This window comes from Salmo salar, chromosome 06 (genome assembly GCF_965601325.2).
Source record: "Salmo salar chromosome 06, fSalSal1, whole genome shotgun sequence".
Lineage (NCBI taxonomy): Eukaryota > Metazoa > Chordata > Actinopteri > Salmoniformes > Salmonidae > Salmo > Salmo salar.
The window spans coordinates 25,174,656-25,197,500 of NC_138296.1; the positions used below are offsets into that span (position 1 = coordinate 25,174,656).

The 22,845-nt window shown below is 45.0% G+C and overlaps 1 protein-coding gene across 1 annotated transcript in view; it reads right to left on the reverse strand.

The window, feature by feature from the left end:
- Positions 1 to 142: 142 nt before the first annotated feature.
- The window catches only part of LOC106606667 (serine/threonine-protein kinase LMTK2), a 60,094-nt gene continuing 37,391 nt past the window's right edge, over positions 143 to 22,845 (reverse strand). The window contains exons 7-14 of the mRNA XM_045719967.2: positions 17,674 to 17,804; positions 13,087 to 13,171; positions 12,191 to 12,312; positions 7,249 to 7,398; positions 3,923 to 7,031; positions 3,420 to 3,555; positions 2,874 to 3,140; positions 143 to 2,734 (exon numbers count right to left, since the gene is read on the reverse strand). Coding sequence (XP_045575923.2) covers positions 2,706 to 2,734; positions 2,874 to 3,140; positions 3,420 to 3,555; positions 3,923 to 7,031; positions 7,249 to 7,398; positions 12,191 to 12,312; positions 13,087 to 13,171; positions 17,674 to 17,804 — 4,029 coding nt within the window. The 3' untranslated portion in view covers positions 143 to 2,705. The remainder of the gene's footprint in view (positions 2,735 to 2,873; positions 3,141 to 3,419; positions 3,556 to 3,922; positions 7,032 to 7,248; positions 7,399 to 12,190; positions 12,313 to 13,086; positions 13,172 to 17,673; positions 17,805 to 22,845) is intronic.

Sequence of the window (22,845 nt, forward strand, 5' to 3'; positions counted from 1 at the left end):
TTTGTATGGGCCTGGAGTTTCACTACACTAAAGTGATGTGCTAAATGTTATGTAAAGAACCTATTTAACATTTTGTTCTACCGAGATAGGATGGATGGTTAACACATTGGCTACTTCTAGTTGAGCACAATCAGACAAGCTATAGAAGTAAATGTGCATTTATTTCCATATTAAACATTTCATTCAAATACACTAAGCATGATCATCAATATGAAGTAAAAATATTACAATTTGTAAAATTTACGGACAGAATAGATTTTCCTAAGGTGCTTCGCGACGTAATTTTAGGAAATGTCCGGCGCTAATAGTGGAATAGTATAACAATATTCTCATTGATTTCTCCTGTGGCAGTTTGTCAAAATGGGAAAGCGTTAACTTCCTGGTTATTACACCATAAATTATTTTCTTAAAGCTGGTGGACTAAAACATTTCACAGCAATTTAGATGGTAAAATGACTGCTTGTTTTCAAACTGAAATTGAGCGATCAGTATAGAATTTTAGCAACTTCCACTAGATGGTAGTCAGAACAGCTTTTCCATTTTGACAACCGATGCGGCTCTGGTGGGAGACCTCAACAGCAATCAAACCAGTCTCCGTTACCTGTCATTCCACTTACGACAGATATGGACATTTTCTGAAATTACAATTCAATCTTGTGTAGCACCTTTAATTTAACCCTTCGTCACTTTTACTGTGATATGTTACTCTTAAACGCTGCTTTAAATGACAACCTCATACCTAGGACTTGATTACATCATTCCCCATGTACAGACAAAATTAAACATTTATATACATCAGTACAGTTCAACATTAAGTTAGCCTTCTCAAATGTGCAAGATTAAGCAAATGTATATACTGTAGAATAAAACATCATGATTTCCTTAAATAAAATACATTTAAAGTTTAACTGAAAGAACACACAGGCTGCTGGTAGTAAAGAGGTTAACCTTGTCTAGAACACTGGAGGTGAGGAGAGTTTCTATCCGAAGACTTGTTCAAATGATAAATCATAGGGGAAACCTTGACAAGTCACTAAACCCAGAGCTATAAATCGTTTCATCTGTGTAGAACCCATTGAGTCTGGAAGAACGATTTGAACTACAGGAACAGAAAGACCATGAAAAGCTCCCCTTGCTGATCCAGCTGAATTATTGTTTATATACATCATTGATCGTGGTGACGGACCAACCTGCTGCACACCAAAACAAATCATACCGGGGACAGTCCGTTGAGTGGCTATGGCAATGTCCACAATCCTTACCTTGGCTGTGTCACATGCAGTAGTTAGTGAGAATAACCCGTACAGAAAATAAAACTCATACTGAGTGTAGAATTGGTTTGACATAGTAAACCAAACAGAGAATAGGCATGTCTGTCTTGGTAGACAGTCCAATGACAACTAGGGGCTAAGTTAATGTAAGATCCCTGCACAGTACCAGAGAAATTATCTGCATCCCAAATAGCACCCTGGTGCCGTTTGGGACAGTGATGCTGCCACATCCCTACTGGCTGCTCCTATTAAACTCAGACCCACAAAATGAATCAAAAGGTACTCATTGCACATTGGTTCCACAAAACATGGACAATTCAAACCAACTTTTTACTCCTGTCTCCTGATGCAAACTCAGTCACTAGGCTTGTGTGTCAGGACAAAATGTATTGACTTCTTAATCATGTGATTCCTGGAGTGAACGGGGAGAGGATATTTTTGTATACAGTGTAATCAGTATGAAATAGGCACTACGATAAGACCCATTGATTGGTGAAAAAACTGGACAAACCTTGGAAGTCCCATACTGTTAATTCTGACAATGTTACCTTATCCAATACTTCTACTGATGGTGTTTAACTGAATGAACTGTAACGCTGTCAGACCTCTCCTGTTCCATAACACATTCTTATTCTATTGTTCTCACTAGAACACTGACTGTTCCTATAGCAACCAAGCAGGGGCTCATTTCAATTATACAGATGGGATGAATGGACGGTGAATGAGTCAATCACCAAAACTTGGTTCCTTAAATTCCTAATATACCTCTTCCAGTCTTGACCATCTCCTGTTGAAGCATACACACTTCATGAGTAGACCTGACAAATACGTTTCCAAAAGGCAACTTCTGTAATAATCGCACAATGTAGCAAAGGTGCTAATGAGCAGTGTTACGCCCAAGGGCCTTGGTGTTTTAGTCAGCCTGCTCCAAAGAGCTCATTATTTGATTGCAGACACAGGGGCTGTGGTTCTATCAGGGCTTCAAAATAAGTGTATTTTTGGGGTGAAACCGAATCCCCTCAGGAAAGGACATTAACCAAACATTTGGAATGCGCTCGACAAGTTTTAAAGCAAACAGAAAGTTGGTTCAGTTGTCTGTTCTTCCTGCTGCATTGCACTGATTTGGGGAGGGGGGGGGGGAGAGAAGAGAACAAGGCTCGGAGGACTGACGGCCTCAACTGTTTGTATTATTTGCAAGAGGCTTTTGGTGGAAGGAAGGGCGTTGTTGGAGCCTGTTTCTAGTTCTCTTCATGGCCACCTCTTGGGGGGGGCAGTTCTGCCTGAGAAGCATCCACGGCCTTCATGACACGGTGTCATCATCCATCTGTCTTTAGCCTGCATGTTGAGCTCTCCTACATTCACCTGATGTTGTGCAAGGCTCTGTGTCCATTCCCCTCAGAGAAGTGGGGGGAAACGGTCCCTTCCACATGCATCTTAGTCTTTATCTCCTTCTTCACTGCTTCCTGAGGGGGACATCAATACACAAATACAGAGTTAGAGGGTAGATCATAGAGATCCTATTCAATTACTATGTATGAGGTAGATAAAGCACATGCCTGTCTGCTTTCTGTAGTTTGTTTGTGTTGGTGCACTCCCACTTGCCTCCTTGTTCGGTGTCCGAGTCAGTGAGGTGTGTGAGGGAGAAGCTGGCGATGCTGGCCGGGGAGATGGAGAAGCGGGAGTAGTTGGAGTTAGAGCTGCTCCAGCTGGGCTCCGGGGTGCGGCCCCCGGGAGGGGGAGGGGAGAAGTAGTGCGAGGCCGTAGACGAAGGGGACATGGTCTTAGACACGGCCAGGTCCGTAGCTGCCTTGGAGAGGAACGCCGAGGGCTCCGGGGACGAGAAGTCGTCATCCCATTCGAACCCACCGCCTGAGGGGAGAGACCTGTTTAAAACCTTGATTTGGTACAATTAAAAAGTGGCAATATGGAACTTTTGCCACTGGAGGTATTTTGCGCGCCCCCCCCCCCCCCCCCCCCCCCCCCAAAATTACGAAAATGTACGTTAGCAAATGGTCAGACTATAAACATCTGCATTTGGACTGCTACCATAGTGTATTCATTTGGATTACATTGTCAGGTAGGTTTCATGGAGCCCTTTAAGTTCTTCCTTTAATGCTGATGGACGTTGGCCGTATCGTGATGACTTACCTTCTTCATCTGTGGAGCTCTCTGTGGAGTTGGTGAACCTATTCAGGTAGCTGGCCGTGGGCACAGGGCTGCTGAACTCGGCCACCTGGCTGTTGGAACCTGATGAATGGTCTCCCAGCTCCTTGGTGGGGGTCTCCTACAGATGGGGAGACCAATAAGTGCAATGGTTAAAGTTCAGTCTCATAATATTTAGACTAGGTCTAGATGGCAGAGAGAACCTGTGAATGCTACAAAAAACCTGCAATATCAAATTTCAAATCAAATTTATTTTTATATAGCCCTTCGTACATCAGCTGATATTCTCAAAGTGCTGTACAGAAACCCAGCCTAAAACCCCAAACAGCAAGCAAAGCATGTGAAAGAAGCACGGTGGCTATCACATGACATTCAAACCATTTCTAATGCATAGCCATAATATTTGTATCTTTGAGTTGTTTTGATATAAATGTTAGATACAAGTGAAACAATGTCTGCGTGCAAAAGGTGACAAGTGGGTAGTCTACCTGGTCGAAAAGGAAAACGGTGACATCGTCGAAGAACGACACAGCTCTACTGGTACTGTCTGCATCGCTGCCCCCTGATGGCGTGGAGGGTTTGGCGCTGGGGGTGACATTCAGCGACGTGGGCTTCAGCAGGCTCTTGAGGTTCCGCGCTCTACTGTCATCCGAGACTATAACGGGAACCGGATGCACCGTGTCGTCCTCGCTGTCCTCGCTGGAGCTGTGTAGCCGGTACGCCCGCATGTCATCATCTGAGTCATCGCTGTTATCGTCCTCTTCGTCCGCCTCCCCTCCGTCCTCCTGCCCATCCTCATCAGAGCCATCACGCCTGCCCAGGTGCCTCCCCTCCATGTCGGGCTCCTTCAACTTGGGGGTGATCTCGCTGGCGTAGGTCCTGGTTAGCTTAGCGTGGACCGGTATGTTCTCAGGAAAAGGTTTTGCTGAGGTAGCAACAGCAGGCAATGGAGGCTTTTCCAGGTCCTCGGTGGAAGTTCCGCTGGACTCGGAGTGACTGTGAGTCCTGAAGTCAGGGAAGAACTCCAGTGTTCCGGTTTCGTCCACACTGCCGTCGATGGATACAGGTGAAGTCTTCTCCCAGTCCTCCTCTGTGGTGAGGATCAGCACAGGGAGACTGGTCCCTTCCAGGGGCTGAGGCTTGGTCTTCTCCACTCCGATATCAACCAGAGCTTCTGGAGCAATGGGAGACTGTGACTCAGCAGAAGACTCTACATGCTCCTCCTCTGTGACTTCAGGAAGAACAGATGGACCTCCAGAAACACTGCCACTGATGTCCACAGTTGGCGAGTTGGCTTCTTCAGACTTCTTCTCGGGCTCGGACTCGTTGTCGGAGAAGTAAGCAGAGTCTCTGTAGTTGCCTCCCATGAAAGATTCCTCGCCAGGGGCGATGGGCTCTGCCTGCTGGTCCTCACCGTCCTGAGCATCCATCACACTCTCCACCTCCGAGACGATAATATCGGGAGGAACCAGCATGGTAGCAGCTGCTGGCTCCTCCTCCTCTTCCTCGGCCAAACTCAGACCGTTTTCTTCTGAGAAGTGGTCTTTGATAATGGGCTGAGAGTTCCACTCTGGAGACTCCAGGTTCTCCGTCTCGTATCCGCTGTCGGCTGTTTTGTACGGGGGCTGGAGCTTGTGAGGGGCTGCCGGGGTGTTTAGCTCTTCGACAGACCCCTCCAGCCTGTGGCTGTTGTCCAGGGAGTCTGGCGTCTCAGCTGAGTTCTCCACAGTGGGCAGAGTGGTGGAAACACTGTCCTCCAGTAGGCTGTCCTGGCTGATCTGGTCCATGGAAGGACCAGAGACCAGCAGAGAGGACCTGTCGTGTTCGTTGTCATGTTCATGCTCAGAGAGGACGGTGTCCATTTCTGCCTCTGTATCATCTTCAACCAGGTCGCTTAGCAGATCATCACTGGTAAAGCCTTCACTGGTCAGGCCATTGTCAACAGCAATCTCACTGACATAGACTGGGGGAGAGTCATGGCTTAGCAGGTCATCTGTTGGCTCTTTGAATCCTATGGATTCAACACAGTCATCCTCTGGGGCTCCGAGGCGGTCTTCAAGGCTGGGGTTTTTGGCATCCATGCACAGGGGGTCTGTAGTGGCACTTTCAGAGAGGAGTGTGGGAGACTGGTGGATATTTGCTGAACTAATAACTGGGACCTCAGCCCTCTCAGAGGTAGAGTCAAAAGCAGAGTCCATCCTCATATTAGAGGACTGCTGCAGCAGTCCTCTAATTGGCAGCTGGTTGCTACAGATGTCCTCTGTTACCAGTGTATTTGAAGGCACCAGTGTTTTAGGGTCTGCTAGAGGTTGCAGGAAATCCACAAAACTGGGACTCATAAAGTCAAAAAGTTCCTCCTCTGCTGGGGACATGTTGCTCTCCACAGGTTTTATGGGGATCTCTGCTATGTTTACGCCATCTATGGTCTCATCATCATCCCAAGAGTTCATTCTGAAACTGTGCTCAGGGATGTGGGTCAGACCAGGTTGGAGGAAGTCCAGTTGTTGACTCCCACTACTTTTCCCTGATAAACCAGAGCCCTCCTTCATCAGGCTCTTCTCTTTGAGGAACATGAAGTTGTCCGCTAGTTTCTCAGTGTTCAGTAGCCTCATCACATCCGGTGTTCCCTCCCCCTCTGCCTCCTCTAAAGAGTCCTGGAGGATGACCTCTGAATGGCGCTCCCCTAAAAAAGAATTCTGAAAGCACTTTTCTGTTCCCTGGGCCTGCCCCTCTACAGACTCCACTCTCTGGAAACCATTTCCGTTGAGTTCTGGAAGCTCCATGAAGCCCCTGTTCCAGGAATGGGAGTCCTGTCTGGAGTCTCCCTCGCTGAAGATGTTGGTGTGGTAGGGGCTGTCATGCTCACTGGACGACCAGATGTGGCTGTCCTGGAGGTACGAGTCCTTGGAGTCTATGCTGTGGTGGAAGAAGTCTGCATCGGTGCTGGACTCGTCCAAGCGGACGTCTTGGAGGGTGACAAATTTCTGCCCGTCTGAAACTGTGTCTACCTCCGGACCCCTGTTCTCCTTCGCCTCCACGGTGCTCTCCCCCTGCTCCTCCAACTGGATGTAGTACTCGTTTCCATTGGCTGGTTTGTGAGCGTCAAACACGGGAAGGATCCCAGGGATTGCCGAATGGGTGTTCCTGCTGTCGGAGCCCCCCGTCCTGGGGGCTGCGGGGTCTGGAAAGTGGGCCTGAATGTCCTCGCTGGGCACGGGGAAGAACATGCTGTGGTAGTTGAGCGTGGTGTCCATGGACGAGCGTCCATGGCCACTATTGCTCTCGTAATGGTCGTGCTTGGCCGCTTCCCACACGTACTCGAAGCTCAGGCCACGGCTGGTCTCAGTGACAGTGAGCACCTCGTCCACCTCGGCCCGCAGGGCGTCGTCTGCGAACTGCTCCAGAATGGGGTAGGAGGAGTGGCTGACGGTGGTCTGGCGCGTGACAGGGTTGGGCTTGAGGGAGTCCCAGCGCTGCTGGAAGTCGTCCTCCACATCCTTCTGGCCCTGCATACGCAGGTAGGTGAGAAGCCGGTGGATCTCCTCGGCTGTGGCCCGCTTGTCTGGAGTCAGCCAGCAGAACTGTAGCACCTCATACCTGCACAGGGGAGAGAGGAGGTATTACCCGAGGCTTTTTAAATACAGTTTGACTTCATAGCAGAACGTTTCAATGTCAAGTATGCAATTCATACACCTCTCTTATGGTAAAGTATTCAAGTTTCTTAACAATTGAGGAGACACTCCATAAATAACATGTAGTCCAGCTAGATTCAGTTGGTATCATGTGTAGTATGGTTGGAGAGAGCGGGACTGACCATCTGTCGGAGTAGGGCAGCTCCAGCTGTGGTTTCAACAGTTTGATCTGCTGTTCCCTGATGACGTGGTTCAGGACCTCGCGGTCAGAGAGGTGAGGGTAGGGCTGGGCTGCGTTCTCAAACAGCTCCCACAGAGTCACCCCCAAGGCCCTGCAAACACAGGGATCAGAGAAACACTTATGACTGGTGGAGGGATAATTACAACTCACAACCTACTGTACCTGCATGCATGGTGGCAACATAGGTCTGTGATTAAATGCTCAATGAGATGGGGGGGGAGAACTATTTTCATATTGCAGCGTAATAACCATATTCACATCACAATTAATGTTCTTAATAAAAATAATCAAAACAAATATTCCTCGAAACTAAGGATTACACGAGTTGCCCCCCATGTTTTATACTCAGAACAGCCTCAATTTGTCGGGGCGTGGATTCGACAAGGTATCAAAAGCATTCCACAGTAATGCTGGCCCATGTTGACTCCAATACAATAAGTTGTCTGCATGTCCTTTGGGTGGTAGACCATTCATTTTACCCTGATGAAGACAGCTTGTCTGTCAAAGTTAGACATTACATTTTTGCATCTGAGCTCCTAGAGTGTGCGGCTCTCCTTTATTGTTTTAAGTGTTCCACTCCGCTAGCCAGCACCTCGTCGAAATAGGTGTGCGTTTCTTTCGCCTCTAGACTATTCTTGATACACACAGGAAACTATTGAGTGTGAAAAACCCAGCAGCATTGCAGTTCTTGAAACAAACCGGTGTGTCTGTCACCTACTACCATACCCTGTTCAAAGGCACTTAAATATTTTGCCTTGCCCATTCACCCTCTGAATGGCGCACACACAGTCTAATTTGTCTCAAGACTTAAATCCTTCTTTAACCTGTTCTCCCCTTCATCTACACTGATTGAAGTAGATTTAACAGGTGACATCAAGGGATCATAGCTTTCACCTGGTCAGTCTCGTGGAAAGAGCAGGTGATCTTAATGTTTTGTATAGTCAGTGTATATAGGCTTAAATGTATATGGGTCAATCCACGACTACAGTTCCTTTTGCGTCTATTCAATTTTAAGTAGAAATTTTGCATCAATATTGAATTTTAATAGCATGTTATATTAAATGAAGTACCCTTTACTATAGACCACATGGAACATTCAATAAAAATATTTTAATATGAATAAAGACTTCTTAAAGTCTCCCTTCTCATGTTTTTCCAACTTCTAGGAAGATCTTAACCCGAAAATGTCCAAGTTTTCACCATTTTAAAGCCCTAGTTACTTGTTTGCTGAGGATTAATATTTCACGTCATTCATTTTAAGGTGAACCCTGTTATGTGAACTGAACTCTCGTTTTAATATGGTGAATCTATTCCTTTCAATTATTTTTCTAAACAAATAGTCAAATCATAGCGTAAAAAGCAGGTGAGCTGGTGCTACTCTTTTTAGCCATTTATCTGGTGTTTTGTGGTGGAACACTAAGCGGGTGGAACATAACGTCAACGCTGTCACCCATAGATAGGCTAGACACTTTTGTGAAGCTTGCATTCAATTCCCACAAGCTTCCATTCCCCCTGTCACAAGGGGATTTATGGTCAATTAAATATCAAAAGGTCCACCCTGCTACTTCATTTGTCAGTTACTATAATGTTGTTTTTGTTTAACCTCTATAGACCAGGCATTCATAGCTTCCATTTTTAAATTTATTTTGTCCTATTTTCCTGTTAAATAAACATTGCATTGTTATGCATAGATGCAAATGTTTTTTTTCCCTCTCAGGTGGGCTTAATGAGTACAGTGGCAGAAAAATCACTCCCTCTATACAATGGCAATAATTACATATTGTTCAATAATAACTTTGCATAATATTGTAGTCTATAGTGTATATTTACACCCCAAACCATCGGTTCCAGATATTTTAAGAGTAGCTGTTTCACCATAAATCACTGTGGTTCCTATTAAGCCAGTTTGCATTGAAACACATGGGGATAGTGTGCTTACATTCCTAATACTCAATTAACATATGGTTTTTGTTCAGATTAAGTTGATTAAAACACTCAAATTACAGCATCTAGCCATGGTGCCTTTATCAACATTATAAACCTCAGTACTCTCTCCAAGACATTTGGAGTGGACAGGTAGTCATTGATGCAGAGAGAGAAGAATAAGATCAGCGTTGAGGGATATCAGGCCTACAAGTGGTAGACAAAAAGGCCAACATAAGAGGGACAAGATGATGACTATTGGGCAACGACTCATGCACTTTTGGGTGGGGGCATTGTCATATTGTTGCCCTTCATTCATCCAGGTGATTTGGTGTTTTGGTCCACCAGCTGTCCCTTTGTAATACAACAGTAGAGAGGTGGATTTGAAACCGTCTTGAGACAGACTTTAGGAAGACAAGTTGAACTAATTAACAAGAATAGCAGTACAGGAAATGTGAATCATTTTTCAGATACTCCATTGCAAGTTGTGTGTGTTATGGTCTTCGTGCATGGATTCTTATCCACAGAGGACCAGTGTGTGTGTGTGTGTGATGGTCTTTGTGCATGGATTCTTATCCGCAGAGGACCAGTGTGTGTGTGTGTGTGATGGTCTTTGTGCATGGATTCTTATCCACAGAGGACCAGTGTGTGTGTGTGTGATGGTCTTTGTGCATGGATTCTTATCCAGAGGACCAGTGTGTTATGGTCTTTGTGCATGGATTCTTATCCACAGAGGACCTGTGTGTGTGTGTGTGTGTGTGTGTGTTATGGTCTTTGTGCATGGATTCTTATCCACAGAGGACCAGTGTGTGTGTGTGTGTGTGTGTGTGTGTGTGTGTTATGGTCTTTGTGCATGGATTCTTATCCACAGAGGACCAGTGTGTGTGTTATGGTCTTTGTGCATGGATTCTTATCCACAGAGGACCAGTGTGTGTGTGTGTGTGTGTGTGTTATGGTCTTTGTGCATGGATTCTTATCCACAGAGGACCAGTGTGTGTGTTATGGTCTTTGTGCATGGATTGTTATCCACAGAGGACCAGTGTGTGTGTTATGGTCTTTGTGCATGGATTCTTATCCAGAGGACCAGTGTGTGTGTTATGGTCTTTGTGCATGGATTATTATCCACAGAGGACCAGTGTGTGTGTTATGGTCTTTGTGCATGGATTCTTATCCACAGAGGACCAGTGTGTGTGTTATGGTCTTTGTGCATGGATTCTTATCCACAGAGGACCAGTGTGTGTGTTATGGTCTTTGTGCATGGATTCTTATCCACAGAGGACCAGTGTGTGTGTTATGGTCTTTGTGCATGGATTCTTATCCACAGAGGACCAGTGTGTGTGTTATGGTCTTTGTGCATGGATTCTTATCCACAGAGGACCTGTGTGTGTGTGTGTGTGTGTGTGTGTTATGGTCTTTGTGCATGGATTCTTATCCACAGAGGACCAGTGTGTGTGTGTGTGTGTGTGTGTGTGTGTTATGGTCTTTGTGCATGGATTCTTATCCACAGAGGACCAGTGTGTGTGTTATGGTCTTTGTGCATGGATTCTTATCCACAGAGGACCAGTGTGTGTGTGTGTGTGTGTGTGTTATGGTCTTTGTGCATGGATTCTTATCCACAGAGGACCAGTGTGTGTGTTATGGTCTTTGTGCATGGATTGTTATCCACAGAGGACCAGTGTGTGTGTTATGGTCTTTGTGCATGGATTCTTATCCAGAGGACCAGTGTGTGTGTTATGGTCTTTGTGCATGGATTCTTATCCACAGAGGACCAGTGTGTGTGTTATGGTCTTTGTGCATGGATTCTTATCCACAGAGGACCAGTGTGTGTGTTATGGTCTTTGTGCATGGATTCTTATCCACAGAGGACCAGTGTGTGTGTTATGGTCTTTGTGCATGGATTCTTATCCACAGAGGACCAGTGTGTGTGTTATGGTCTTTGTGCATGGATTCTTATCCACAGAGGACCAGTGTGTGAGTTATGGTCTTTGTGCATGGATTCTTATCCACAGAGGACCTGTGTGTGTGCAGGTTTTTGTTCTAACAGAGTATTAACACCTGATTCAACTCTATGATTCGTTTATTAGTTGAATCAGCTGTGTACAGGTGGTTGACAAGAACAAAAACTTAAGTCCACATTGAACTCTGTTGATACGATTGGACACCCCCCTGATCAATAGTAATGAGATTAATATAATACAATTTTACATAACAATATTTGGAAATTAATTATTTAAGAGGTGGGCTTAAAATTGTACATTCAGTAGCCTTTAAACCCAGTCCAAACAAAAAATAAAAAAACTTCATGAGAAATGTATATTTCATTTTATCTCCACTTATCCTACAAAGGGCAGTACATGCTAGAAATGTCTAAACTTAGATGTTGATGGGCTTAATAGGTACACTTACCCTACACTACCCAAAATGCCCTCTATTGGTGGAATGACCCATATTCTGAGAACTAAACATATCCTTATTTAGGGGTAAATGTGGTGCTGCAACAAGAGCCTCTTTATGCAATGTTGTGATTTACAGCCGTGGCACGGAGCCACGAGGTCAAAAGGGAGGGGCCAGGAGGGATAGGTTCCAGTGTTGCTGTGCTGCCTGGTGGGAGTGCAGGGTCAGCGTCTTCTTCCCTTTAGAAGTCTGCTAGACTGAGTGCCTGCTAAGATTTACAGTCTCAGAGACTGGTCTATCATGGTCTATCATCTTCAAAGGAGACCCTGACCTACTGCCCAGCAACAGCCCAGCAGGACGCAGGTTGACTCACTGTGTTAATGACTATATTTTATTCAACAAGCACAATGCCCAGGAGGCTGGCTCATAATAATGTCTGGAATGGAATCAACTACACGGACACCATGTGTCTATTCTGTTCCAGCCATTATCATCAGCCTGTCCTCCCCAATGAAGGTGCCACCTACCGCCTGTAAATTGCACAGTGACCAGGTGGAGGTACCTACCACACATTGCCAGGCTTGGTCTGGTCCAGGGTGATCACGCCCCCATGGCGCTCCCCCACCAGTTCCGGGGCCATCCAGCGCAGGGGCGCCGACTCGTCGTCCTCCGTGATGATGTAATCCTCCTGTGACATGAGAGAGGGACAGAGTCAAGCATGGAGCATCCATGTAATTACATGCGCAACACATAAATGCATTGCGCATGTCTAACTCAGAATAACAATTCTACAAACAACCAGTAAGCTCACATTCTCCTTTTTTTCCATTCAATTCAGTGATGTGTTTTGCCAAGGCTTCTAAGAAGCATTTGGATGTTTGGTAGCCTTTCCTTCAGTTCTAACCCACATTACTGTACTTTTAGTTGTTTTCCGAGTTCCTAGTAAGTACTAAATCAAGCTCATAAATACAGCCAAAACACCTCTGGCCACACTTGTTGACCGTGCTAAATAGAGAGCGCAACATTTTGAGGAATGCAGCGGGCGGAGCTAGCCTTATCGACAGTCAGGCCAGGGACAAACGCAGTAGGGAGTTACACTTTGGTATAACAATCTTAATGCTTCACAGAGTTCTGCCAGACTGGGGTCAAAGGCTAACAGCTGTATATAAACCCCCTACTGGAAAGCACTTATCCTCCCCTTAATAAACCACTTTTACACCATTGTGGTGACTATACAGACTAGGCCTATACTACTGTACAGTACTGGCTTTGACATCCTTTGAAACTTTGGTGGATGTGTAACCTCTCTGTTCAGCTGGGCTCAGCAGTGTGAAAAGGGTTAAAGGTTAATGAACCTAAACTGAAACTACTGTAACAGCACACATACAGATGCCACTTGAAAGTAAAACAAAATCCCCCTGATTCCATTTGAAGGAGAACAGGTTGGAAAGTTTCCTGGTACCTTGTATCTGTAGGGGCCGATGCCATAGTCTCCCACTTTAACCGTCAGGTCGGCAGTCAGATAGCAGTTCCTCAGGGCTAAGTCACTGAGAAAAGAGGGAAACCAATTAAAGATATTAAAAAACCTGAGGATTTACAGTTTGTGTGTTCAATATGGTCTGGTGTGGTCACAGAACGGTTGAGTTTAATGTGTTCAATATGGTCTGGTGTGGTCACAGAACGGTTGAGTTTAATGTGTTCAATATGGTCTGGTGTGGTCACAGAACGGTTGAGTTTAATGTGTTCAATATGGTCTGGTGTGGTCACAGAACGGTTGAGTTTAATGTGTTCAATATGGTCTGGTGTGGTCACAGAACGGTTGAGTTTAATGTGTTCAATATGGTCTGGTGTGGTCATAGAACGGTTGAGTTTAATGTGTTCAATATGGTCTGGTGTGGTCACAGAACGGTTGAGTTTAATGTGTTCAATATGGTCTGGCGTGGTCATAGAACGGTTGAGTTTAATGTGTTCAATATGGTCTGGTGTGGTCACAGAACGGTTGAGTTTAATGTGTTCAATATGGTCTGGTGTGGTCATAGAACGGTTGTGTTCAATATGGTCTGGTGTGGTCATAGAACGGTTGTGTTCAATATGGTCTGGTGTGGTCATAGAACGGTTGTGTTCAATATGGTCTGGTGTGGTCATAGAACGGTTGTGTTCAATATGGTCTGGTGTGGTCATAGAACGGTTGAGTTTAATGTGTTCAATATGGTCTGGTGTGGTCATAGAACGGTTGAGTTTAATGTGTTCAATATGGTCTGGTGTGGTCACAGAACGGTTGAGTTTAATGTGTTCAATATGGTCTGGCGTGGTCATAGAACGGTTGAGTTTAATGTGTTCAATATGGTCTGGTGTGGTCACAGAACGGTTGAGTTCAATATGGTCTGGTGTGGTCATAGAACGGTTGTGTTCAATATGGTCTGGTGTGGTCATAGAACGGTTGTGTTCAATATGGTCTGGTGTGGTCATAGAACGGTTGAGTTTAATGTGTTCAATATGGTCTGGTGTGGTCATAGAACGGTTGAGTTTAATGTGTTCAATATGGTCTGGTGTGGTCACAGAACGGTTGAGTTTAATGTGTTCAATATGGTCTGGTGTGGTCATAGAACGGTTGAGTTTAATGTGTTCAATATGGTCTGGTGTGGTCACAGAACGGTTGAGTTTAATGTGTGTTCAATATGGTCTGGTGTGGTCATAGAACGGTGAATGGATCACAGGGCTGCAAATAATAGGCAGTTGGTCCATTTGTTCTGGTGCCAACCATCAGGTCCAGTTGAGTCTACCAGCACTACATCCAACAAATAGCTGTCATTTGTTCTCTCTGAACTAGGGTTTGGCCATACTTGGGGAGACCTCTTCTACGACATACTACACCAAATATCGTGATATCTGATATAATCGTTTTGCGCCGTTAATGACTAAAATCACTCCAGACTGTGCAATTTGTGCTTATTTACAATATTAGTCACATTCTCATTAAATAATATTTGTGTGGCGTAGAAATAAGACTCATTTAGACTTTCTTTTCAACATATTGACACAGACTAACTGATAAAACTGCACAGTTTAGATTTGTAAAGTTCAAATTAAATACAGTCTTGTGCATCACAATGTATCATCAATGTAATCAAAAATCGGCCCAACCCTAGTTTGAACACAAGTTAGCGGTTTCAGATGAACATTGCAGTACATAACTGTAGTCTCTGAAGAGAAAACAATACTCTGAACCTTGTTCATCAATCATTTGGGAAGAAGATGGAACTCCGTACTGCTGCAGGAGATGTTTAGATTGGCTCAGTGCTACTCTCATGTGGTCATGCAATGAGGAATATACAGTCAGTTGCCAGTTTATTAGGTACACCCATCAAGTACCGGGTCGGACCCCCCTGTAGCCATGAAGGGATGTACCTGGTCAGCAACAATGTTGAAATACGCTGTGGTATTGAAATGTTGCTCAACTGGTATTCAGGGACCTAACGTGTGTCAGGAAAACATTACGCCAGGACGGGGCCATGCTGACTCATGCTGCTTACGCCAAATCCAGGATTCGTCAGACCAGGCAATGTTTTTCCATTCCTAAATTGTCCAGTCTTGGTGGTTTTAGCTGATAGGAGTGGAACTCTGTGTGGCCACTGCTGCAATAGTCCATCCGTGACAAGGACTGACGAGTGGTGCGTTCCGAGATGCCGCTCTGCACATCACGCTTGTACTGCGCCGTTATTTGTCTGTTTGTGGCCTGCCTGTTTAGCTTGCACAACTCTTGCCATTCTCCTTCGACCCCTCATCAACGAGCTGTTTTCACCCACAGGACTGCATGTTTTTTTTGGTCACACCTTTCTCTGTAAACCGTAGACACTGTCGTGCGTGAAAAGCCCAGGAGGCCAGCTGTTTCTGAGGTACTGGAACCGACACAGCTGGCACCGACGATCTTACCACGCTCAAAGTCACTTAGGTCACTAGTTTGGCCCATTCTAACATTTAATCGAACAGTAAATGTCTGCCTGCTTTATATAGCAAGCCACGGCCACTATTTTTGGGGTGGTGTACCTAATAAATGGTCCACAGTATATTTTAATGCCTTAAATACACTCTACAGGCCTATGACAGGATATCCCAGTGACAAAAGTTGAATAATTACATTTTCCTCACCCTAATATGATTAAATGCTATGTCTCAGGTGATTAAGGACCCCTTCAACCTGCCTCTAAATCCAACCAACCCCCACAGACCCAGGTCAGGGCCAGACAAAGACTGGACTCTTGAGTGGCTTTAGACCCAAACACATTTGGACTTATAGCTTACATCACTAGAGGAAACCTCATCCAGTTGCTTCTGTTCTGCCCCTAGTAACAAAATCACTGATGCTGGAGCTTTTCCCCACTCACTCATACAGCACCAGGATATTGTTCCCAGGGAAGAACACTCACAGGTGAGCACAGAGTGGCAGTGAGGCGGGGTGGACGATAAAGGGGGACTGGGCTGTCTGAGTGGACAGATGGTATCCCATTCAGACTGGGACCCTCATGGAGGGAGAGGCTCTGGTTTCCCCTTGGCCAAAGAAACATTTCACCACCAACCCATTCCAAGAGCGTCTCTTTTACCCCGTCTATCCGTGGACATCGCTGACACTAGTGGTCTGTGCTCGTACACCCCGGGAGCTACTGTCAGGCCCACTGAAACATCGGCAAGATAAATGGAGAGATATTTTAAACCTCTTCTGTCCTGGCTGTTCCCTGCTGTTGGCGAACGCAGTGCATTACAGTACTACTGGAGGATCAGGGAGAGAGAATCAGATTCAAAGTCTTATCCCTACAAGGCGAATGGCGTGGGGGCAGTTTGGTGCAGACACATCAGCAGATTCTTCACCTCTGACAGAAAATCGATATAGCTCAGAGACCTAGCGAGTTAAAAACAAAGACCTTACATCAACAAAAAGGAGATCAACTGATTCTGCTCATTTTTTTCAAGTCAAGTGAAACTATCAGATTCAGTAAAATTACCAAATGAATTCAAATATGTGCTGGAAGCTACGGTTGTCACACTGGTTGAAAAACTGGGGAACACAGTTCCCTCTCCTCTACTGCCCCATATGCTATTTCTCCCCAGGGTTATTATGTAATGTCAGTCAGAGTGATTCTCCTGAACTGCCATGACAGCTCGCTATCTTATCGCTGTGGCCGCCCCATCACATTAACATGCTGGGCTCAGACCACAGACCCTAAGCCTTGGCTATAGTTTCAGTTCACACCACTGCCACCGTCCCAGAAGGCTTTGTGGCACCGTGCTAGCCACAGCCCCTTGCCGGGTACTTTGTGGGCGGGGAATCCAGTGAGGACACCTTGGTAGTAAATCAACTTCGCAACCCAACCAAAAGAAAAGCGGTGCACTATTTCTTTTTACGACTGTCATTACGACCCTGTTAACGGTGGAATCTCGTACTTGGGCTCCTTTTGAGTTTTAACACAGGATAATAAATGGCCTACATGAGGCTATCCATTTACACACAAACAGCAGAATCATCATATCCCTCTGACAGGCTGATAGTTGACACTGTGGCAATGCGTGGGAGCTGGGTAATTGGAGCCCTTTGGGTTTATTCTGAGCATGCAAAACAGAGCATGTGGATGCGCTGAGCGGAGCCAACATGTCCTGCACTGCCGGGTAAAAAGTTAAACAAAACAGGCCCTTGCAGCACTCTCCTTTTTGGAGAGGCCCAGTGTCCCTGTTCAGGATTGGCCCAGTGTTGTCTTGGGAGTAAGGAGTACGTATCCATAAGAGCAAGTTGCCATGAGGGAGGCCAAAACCACATATTTCATTTGATAGAGACAGACTTGTAATTGTGACACATTAATATCAGTTGTATCTGATACTATCGTAACTCAACATTTTTAAGTTGGAAGATGTAAAAACAGACAGTACTACTTAAAATGTTTGATTAAGTCTTAATTCCTGAAACGTGACTGTCGTTTGACATCTGAAGGCTGTGCCCTTAGCTAAAGCCATGTCTAGTGACTGACTGGTGTAAACAGAGCCGGAACAGAAGTGCTACCTGTGCAGGAAGTTGTGTTTGTGGAGGTGGGTGACGCCAGCAGCGATTTCACAGGCCATCTTCTGCAGCTGCAGCAGCTCAGTATTTCGGAACATCCAATCCTGCTGAGACAGGTAGCTCCGGAGGTCCCCCTGAAATGGAGACAAGCACAGGATAACATCTGTGTACTAGTTTCAATGCCAAAAACAGCATTCACTTAGTCCTTATTTAAATATAAAATGTCACACAGAAACATCACATCTTGAAGCTCCTGTAATATGGACTTGAGTAACTATCTGAAGGTGCATTGTAAACAGTCATCCACACAGGGGTAGTAGACTCCCTCACACTGCATAGCTCTCTCCAGCCCAGCAGGGTTTTACTGCTGATGGGGGAGTGGAACCAAATAAGGGCCCAGCTGTTTATTACACCTAGGTCTATATGCTGTGTCACAGCAATTTTAAAATACAAAAACCAGGCCAGTGGGGTGGATCGACTCTTGCCGGATGGCCAGGTCGCGTTTCTGGGCACACGGTCAAAAGCTCTGTTTGGGAGAGGAGGTGAACGGGGTAGGCCAGGGGTGTGTGAGAACAACGAGTCCCACAGTCTGGGGAAATAGGTCGAGGGGGGCAAATTTAATTCCCACCCCTCAGATGTTGGGGAGGGCAGCTGAGGCTGATGCCAGAATGTAACCCACCAGAGACCTCTGATTGTAGTGGTACAAACAGTCACTATGTGGGTTAGGCTGAGGTCCATAGACGGAGGTGGCATGAGTGCAAGGCAATCTGTCAGTTTAGATCAGTAACGTTGGGATAATGAGTCTGAGTTGATGGATTCACTGACAAGGCTCCTCCTGAGGTAATAGGGGCTTGCCTCGTACTATTGTGTCACCAGTGGCTGTGGTTCACACCCTGCACGCAGCTTACAAAGCTCTGAGAACTGCCATGAAATGCTTGAGTTCTCAACTACATCTCAACAAAGTGCAGCCTCCTTTTAAAGACAAAACCTTCACAACAAATTCGTAAGAGTTTGACCATTAAAATAAAAAAGTATTGTGAAAAACAAACGATGGAAAGAACATTCTGAGCAAAGACCACAATAGACAATGCCACACCCTTATTTTGACACTGCACCACTAATCCAGGATGGCATTTCACTGATGGGGGAAATATAATGTATCATTTCAAAGGACTTCAGCATCACGCACCCCCTCTGGTAATCTCTCTGCTACTTTGTCATTTATCCTACAAATATGAAGAACAGTAGAGGCCCCAATATGGAGCCCTGTGGAACACCACATGATATCCCTCTAGCCCCCAGGCAGTCCTTCACCAGGATCCATTCTGATAGGTCCCTTAAACAAAGCCAGTCAGATCAACTGGGTCCTTGACAAGGATATGATCTACTCCAACAGGTCCTTCTATACACAGCCAGGCAGTGAAAAGGGCTGCAGGCCCAGGTAGGTATGGGGCCCAGGGGCATCAGGTCCACCACGGTGGGGGAGCTCTGGAGAAGGTGACCGCTGTGTCACCAGGAGCTAAGAGGATTCCTGTGGAATGTGGTAGTGAATACACAGCCACTCTGCGGGGTCATACAATATACAGGCAGCTTTCGGTAAAACTGTCAATCCACATGACTCAAGGTAATGGATCTGCCGTGTTTACTCAGAGCTCTCTGTGCCCTTACTGACTACAAGCAGCTTAGACCAGTCCTGCTGACGGAACCACCATAACTCTTGTTTCTAACCGACACGGCCGAGCTGCTTTTCCCTAACACCAGCTATAAAACAACCTGCTCCGAGAAAAGACTATTCATAGAAGATCTATATTAAATCTATAGCTCATAGAAGATCTATATTACATCTATATTAAATCTATAGCTCATAGAAGACCTATATTAAACCTATGGTAAGTGATATGTTCTGATCAGTGACACGTACAGTAGACTACTCAAGAGTCCCACTGTCCCAATTTTCTTCTAGTGTCCGGCACAATCACCTTAAAATAGTTGCTTGACCACTTACTGCAAGAGTAAGCGCTCGACTGAGTGAAAAATGAAATCAGAATTTGTCTCCGGTCAAGATACCTTGGACATCATAAAGTGTAATTGATGTTCTCACGTGCACACTAGAAGTAACATTTGTATGTTTCGTCTGTCATGAGACTAATAAAAAACATAAAAAGGAGATGCTACTGATGCATAAACAACAACGCCAACAACCATTCTGACTGTCGTCTACTGAAAATGTACACACTTTACTGAGAAGGAAACTCTAACCGGAGGTGCTTTGACCACTGTCAATGTGAAAACAAACCACTGTATTGTCCTATAATGGAAAGGCTGACTGTGTATGTTACCATGGGAGTCTTGTTCTGCCTTCCTGACAAATGTCCTCCCGATTGTCCTGTCCTGATGGGTGGAAAGGACAGCCTGTGTCCTCTCCACACTCCTATTCTCAATGTAAAGAATCAAATGGAACGGTGTGTCCTCATATCACATTACATTTAGTTAACGACTTAATGAGTTATTAGTGCAGAGTGGAATTACTAACGAGACAAGTCATTGTAGTCAATAGAACCTAATGAGAACAATTAAACAAATATGAATTAAACCACAGTAAACTAATTAGGAAGAGAGGTTGTGAGTTAATCATTGTAAGAGTAAAAAGTGATTCCTAGTCAGGTCATGTGTTCCGGAAAAACTCTAGGCCCTGCGGCTATGGAACCCTGACCTGTTCACCGGACGTGCTTGTTGCACCCTCGACTACTATGATTATTATTATTTGACCATGCTGGTCATTTATGAACATTTTAACATCTTGACCATGTTCTGTTATAATATCCACCCGGCACAGCCAGAAGAGGACTGGCCATCCCTCATAGCCTGGTTCCTCTCTAGGTTTCTTCCTAGGTTTTTGGCCTTTCTAGGGAGTTTTTCCTAGCCACCGTGCTTCTTTCACATGCATTGCTTGCTGTTTGGGGTTTTAGGCTGGGTTTCTGTACAGCACTTTGAGATATCAGCTGATGTACGAAGGGCTATATAAATACATTTGATTTGATCATGGTCCATGTCTGATGAGTGAGTCCTTGATTACACTGACAGGTCTTCAACATAAAGCATGCTTCTCTCTGGGGCCCTTCGGCTAACATAGCCCTGTGGTCTGTTCAACGGCCACTAGAGGCCCTGCGTCTTACAACCACTGCTCCTAAACCCCAGTCCGGCTAGGGCAGGTGGCTCGACTATACTGAAGACCATAAGGGAGGCCCCTGCAGGAGAGACTGTCACTCACTCACGCACCAACTGGCAATCTGTGGGGCACTGCTCCAGTTGCGCACCACGACGGAGTGATATTTGGGTGTCCGAAATGCAGTGAGTCTGGAGTCAGTAAGGGTTACGGCTGATCCAGGGCAGTTTACTGTTACATGTACAGAGGTGTGGGGCATTAACTGTGCCAATTGATGAGGGCTATAATATCGTATAGTAAATTAATGAATACCTTCCGTGCAAATGTCTTTCACGGAATTGTGAGAGCTTGTCAGTCATTTAGAATTGAATGAAGAAGTGCTTGTTTACAGCATCCATTGCATGAGATACAGTGAGGTACGAAATGATTGACATGCTTGATAATGACGAGCAAAAATGACTATAAAATTCAATATTGTTCGCTCCTAAACATTGGGAAATTATATAATTTTATACTAATATAAATTGCTCAGAAAAATATATTTAGTTTAACAAGTAATTTCTCTCTCAAAAAGATAGGGGTGTCAATAAATTTGACCCGTTTTCAATACCTCACCTTGCGAGGATAACAGCACAGACTTTTTCTAAAATGTTTTAAGAGTTGGACAACACATTCTTAGACCATTCCTCCGAAGGCTTTGCTTGGGGTTATCGTCTTGCTGGAAGTTTCAGCTTCCTGGCAGAGGCAACCAGGTTTTTGGCAAAAATATCCTGGTACTGGGTAAAGTTCATGATGCCGTTGGGTGTTGACCTTAACAAGGGCCCCCAGGACCAGTGGAAGCAAAATTGCCCCATAACATTAACGTCCACCATCATAATTTACAGTAGGCAGTGTTTCCGCTGCAACCATTTAGCTGCGGCACTGCACCACTGCAAAGTCATTGCCGCTACACTAAAAAAATATAGCATCTTTCTGCCAAGGCGTACTTTGAAGATGCTATAACAGTCCACACTTACTTTTCCTCTGCAAAAACAATGAGTAATGACTAGAAAAACCAGACAGCCCCACAGTAGAATATTTGATATACTTACCTAGTCCGTTTGTTGTTGTGTGTTTTTTGCGAGATAAATATTCCTCTCAAGGTGCATTCAAGTTGCCAGTGTTATAGGAAGGGACAAGCAGCCAATTCTTAATGCAAAACAGCAGTTTTAATGGCATTTGTTAAAAAGTGCTTTCCATTCCTACCTTATTTATTTTCTCCAAAATGTGTGTGAACTGCAGCATTGTAAACCCAGAGTTTTAGCAGCGGCATGGTTAAGAACATTAGCACGCCACAATTCACTGTGAGTGCAGAGGGGAGTGTGGGGCAGAATGTAACACAGGTCAATTGTAGGGTAACTTGGGGTAAAACACCACCCTACCGGAATATATATTTTTTGGAGTGACTTAAATTCTGATGAGACGATGACATTTTTTGCTGAGCAAGAGTAGTGGCCACCAGGGATAGCGTTGGGGGGTAAATGGTGACATGACATGGTTTCTGTAAGAAGTGCAGGCAGGGGGTGTTTTATCCCATGTGGCGTATGACCTCAAGTTACCCTAACTGGTAGGCAGGCCTATATAATATTCACTGTGTTTATGTACATTTTTGGAACATCAAATTCATCAATATGATACTAACTAATTAAAAGATCACATTTGGGATCTAACTAATGATTAGATCAATAGGCTAAATGCAGATAAGCAACCCCAAGATCCAGACTATTTATAGCCACTATGCTGTTTTCAGTTGGCCTACAGGTGATGATGCTTATTGATAATAGCATTCCTAAAAATATGCACCATGCATAGGCTATATTCACAATGGTCCAATATGTTAAAAAAAAATAAAAAATTTACCAGTATGTTATTAGGCTCATTATATTTTAGACAGCGTGAGCATTATTTTACATTCATTTTCGAGTAGAATGTCCTTTTAAAAAGTCCCCAGAACTGAGCTTCTCAATCTT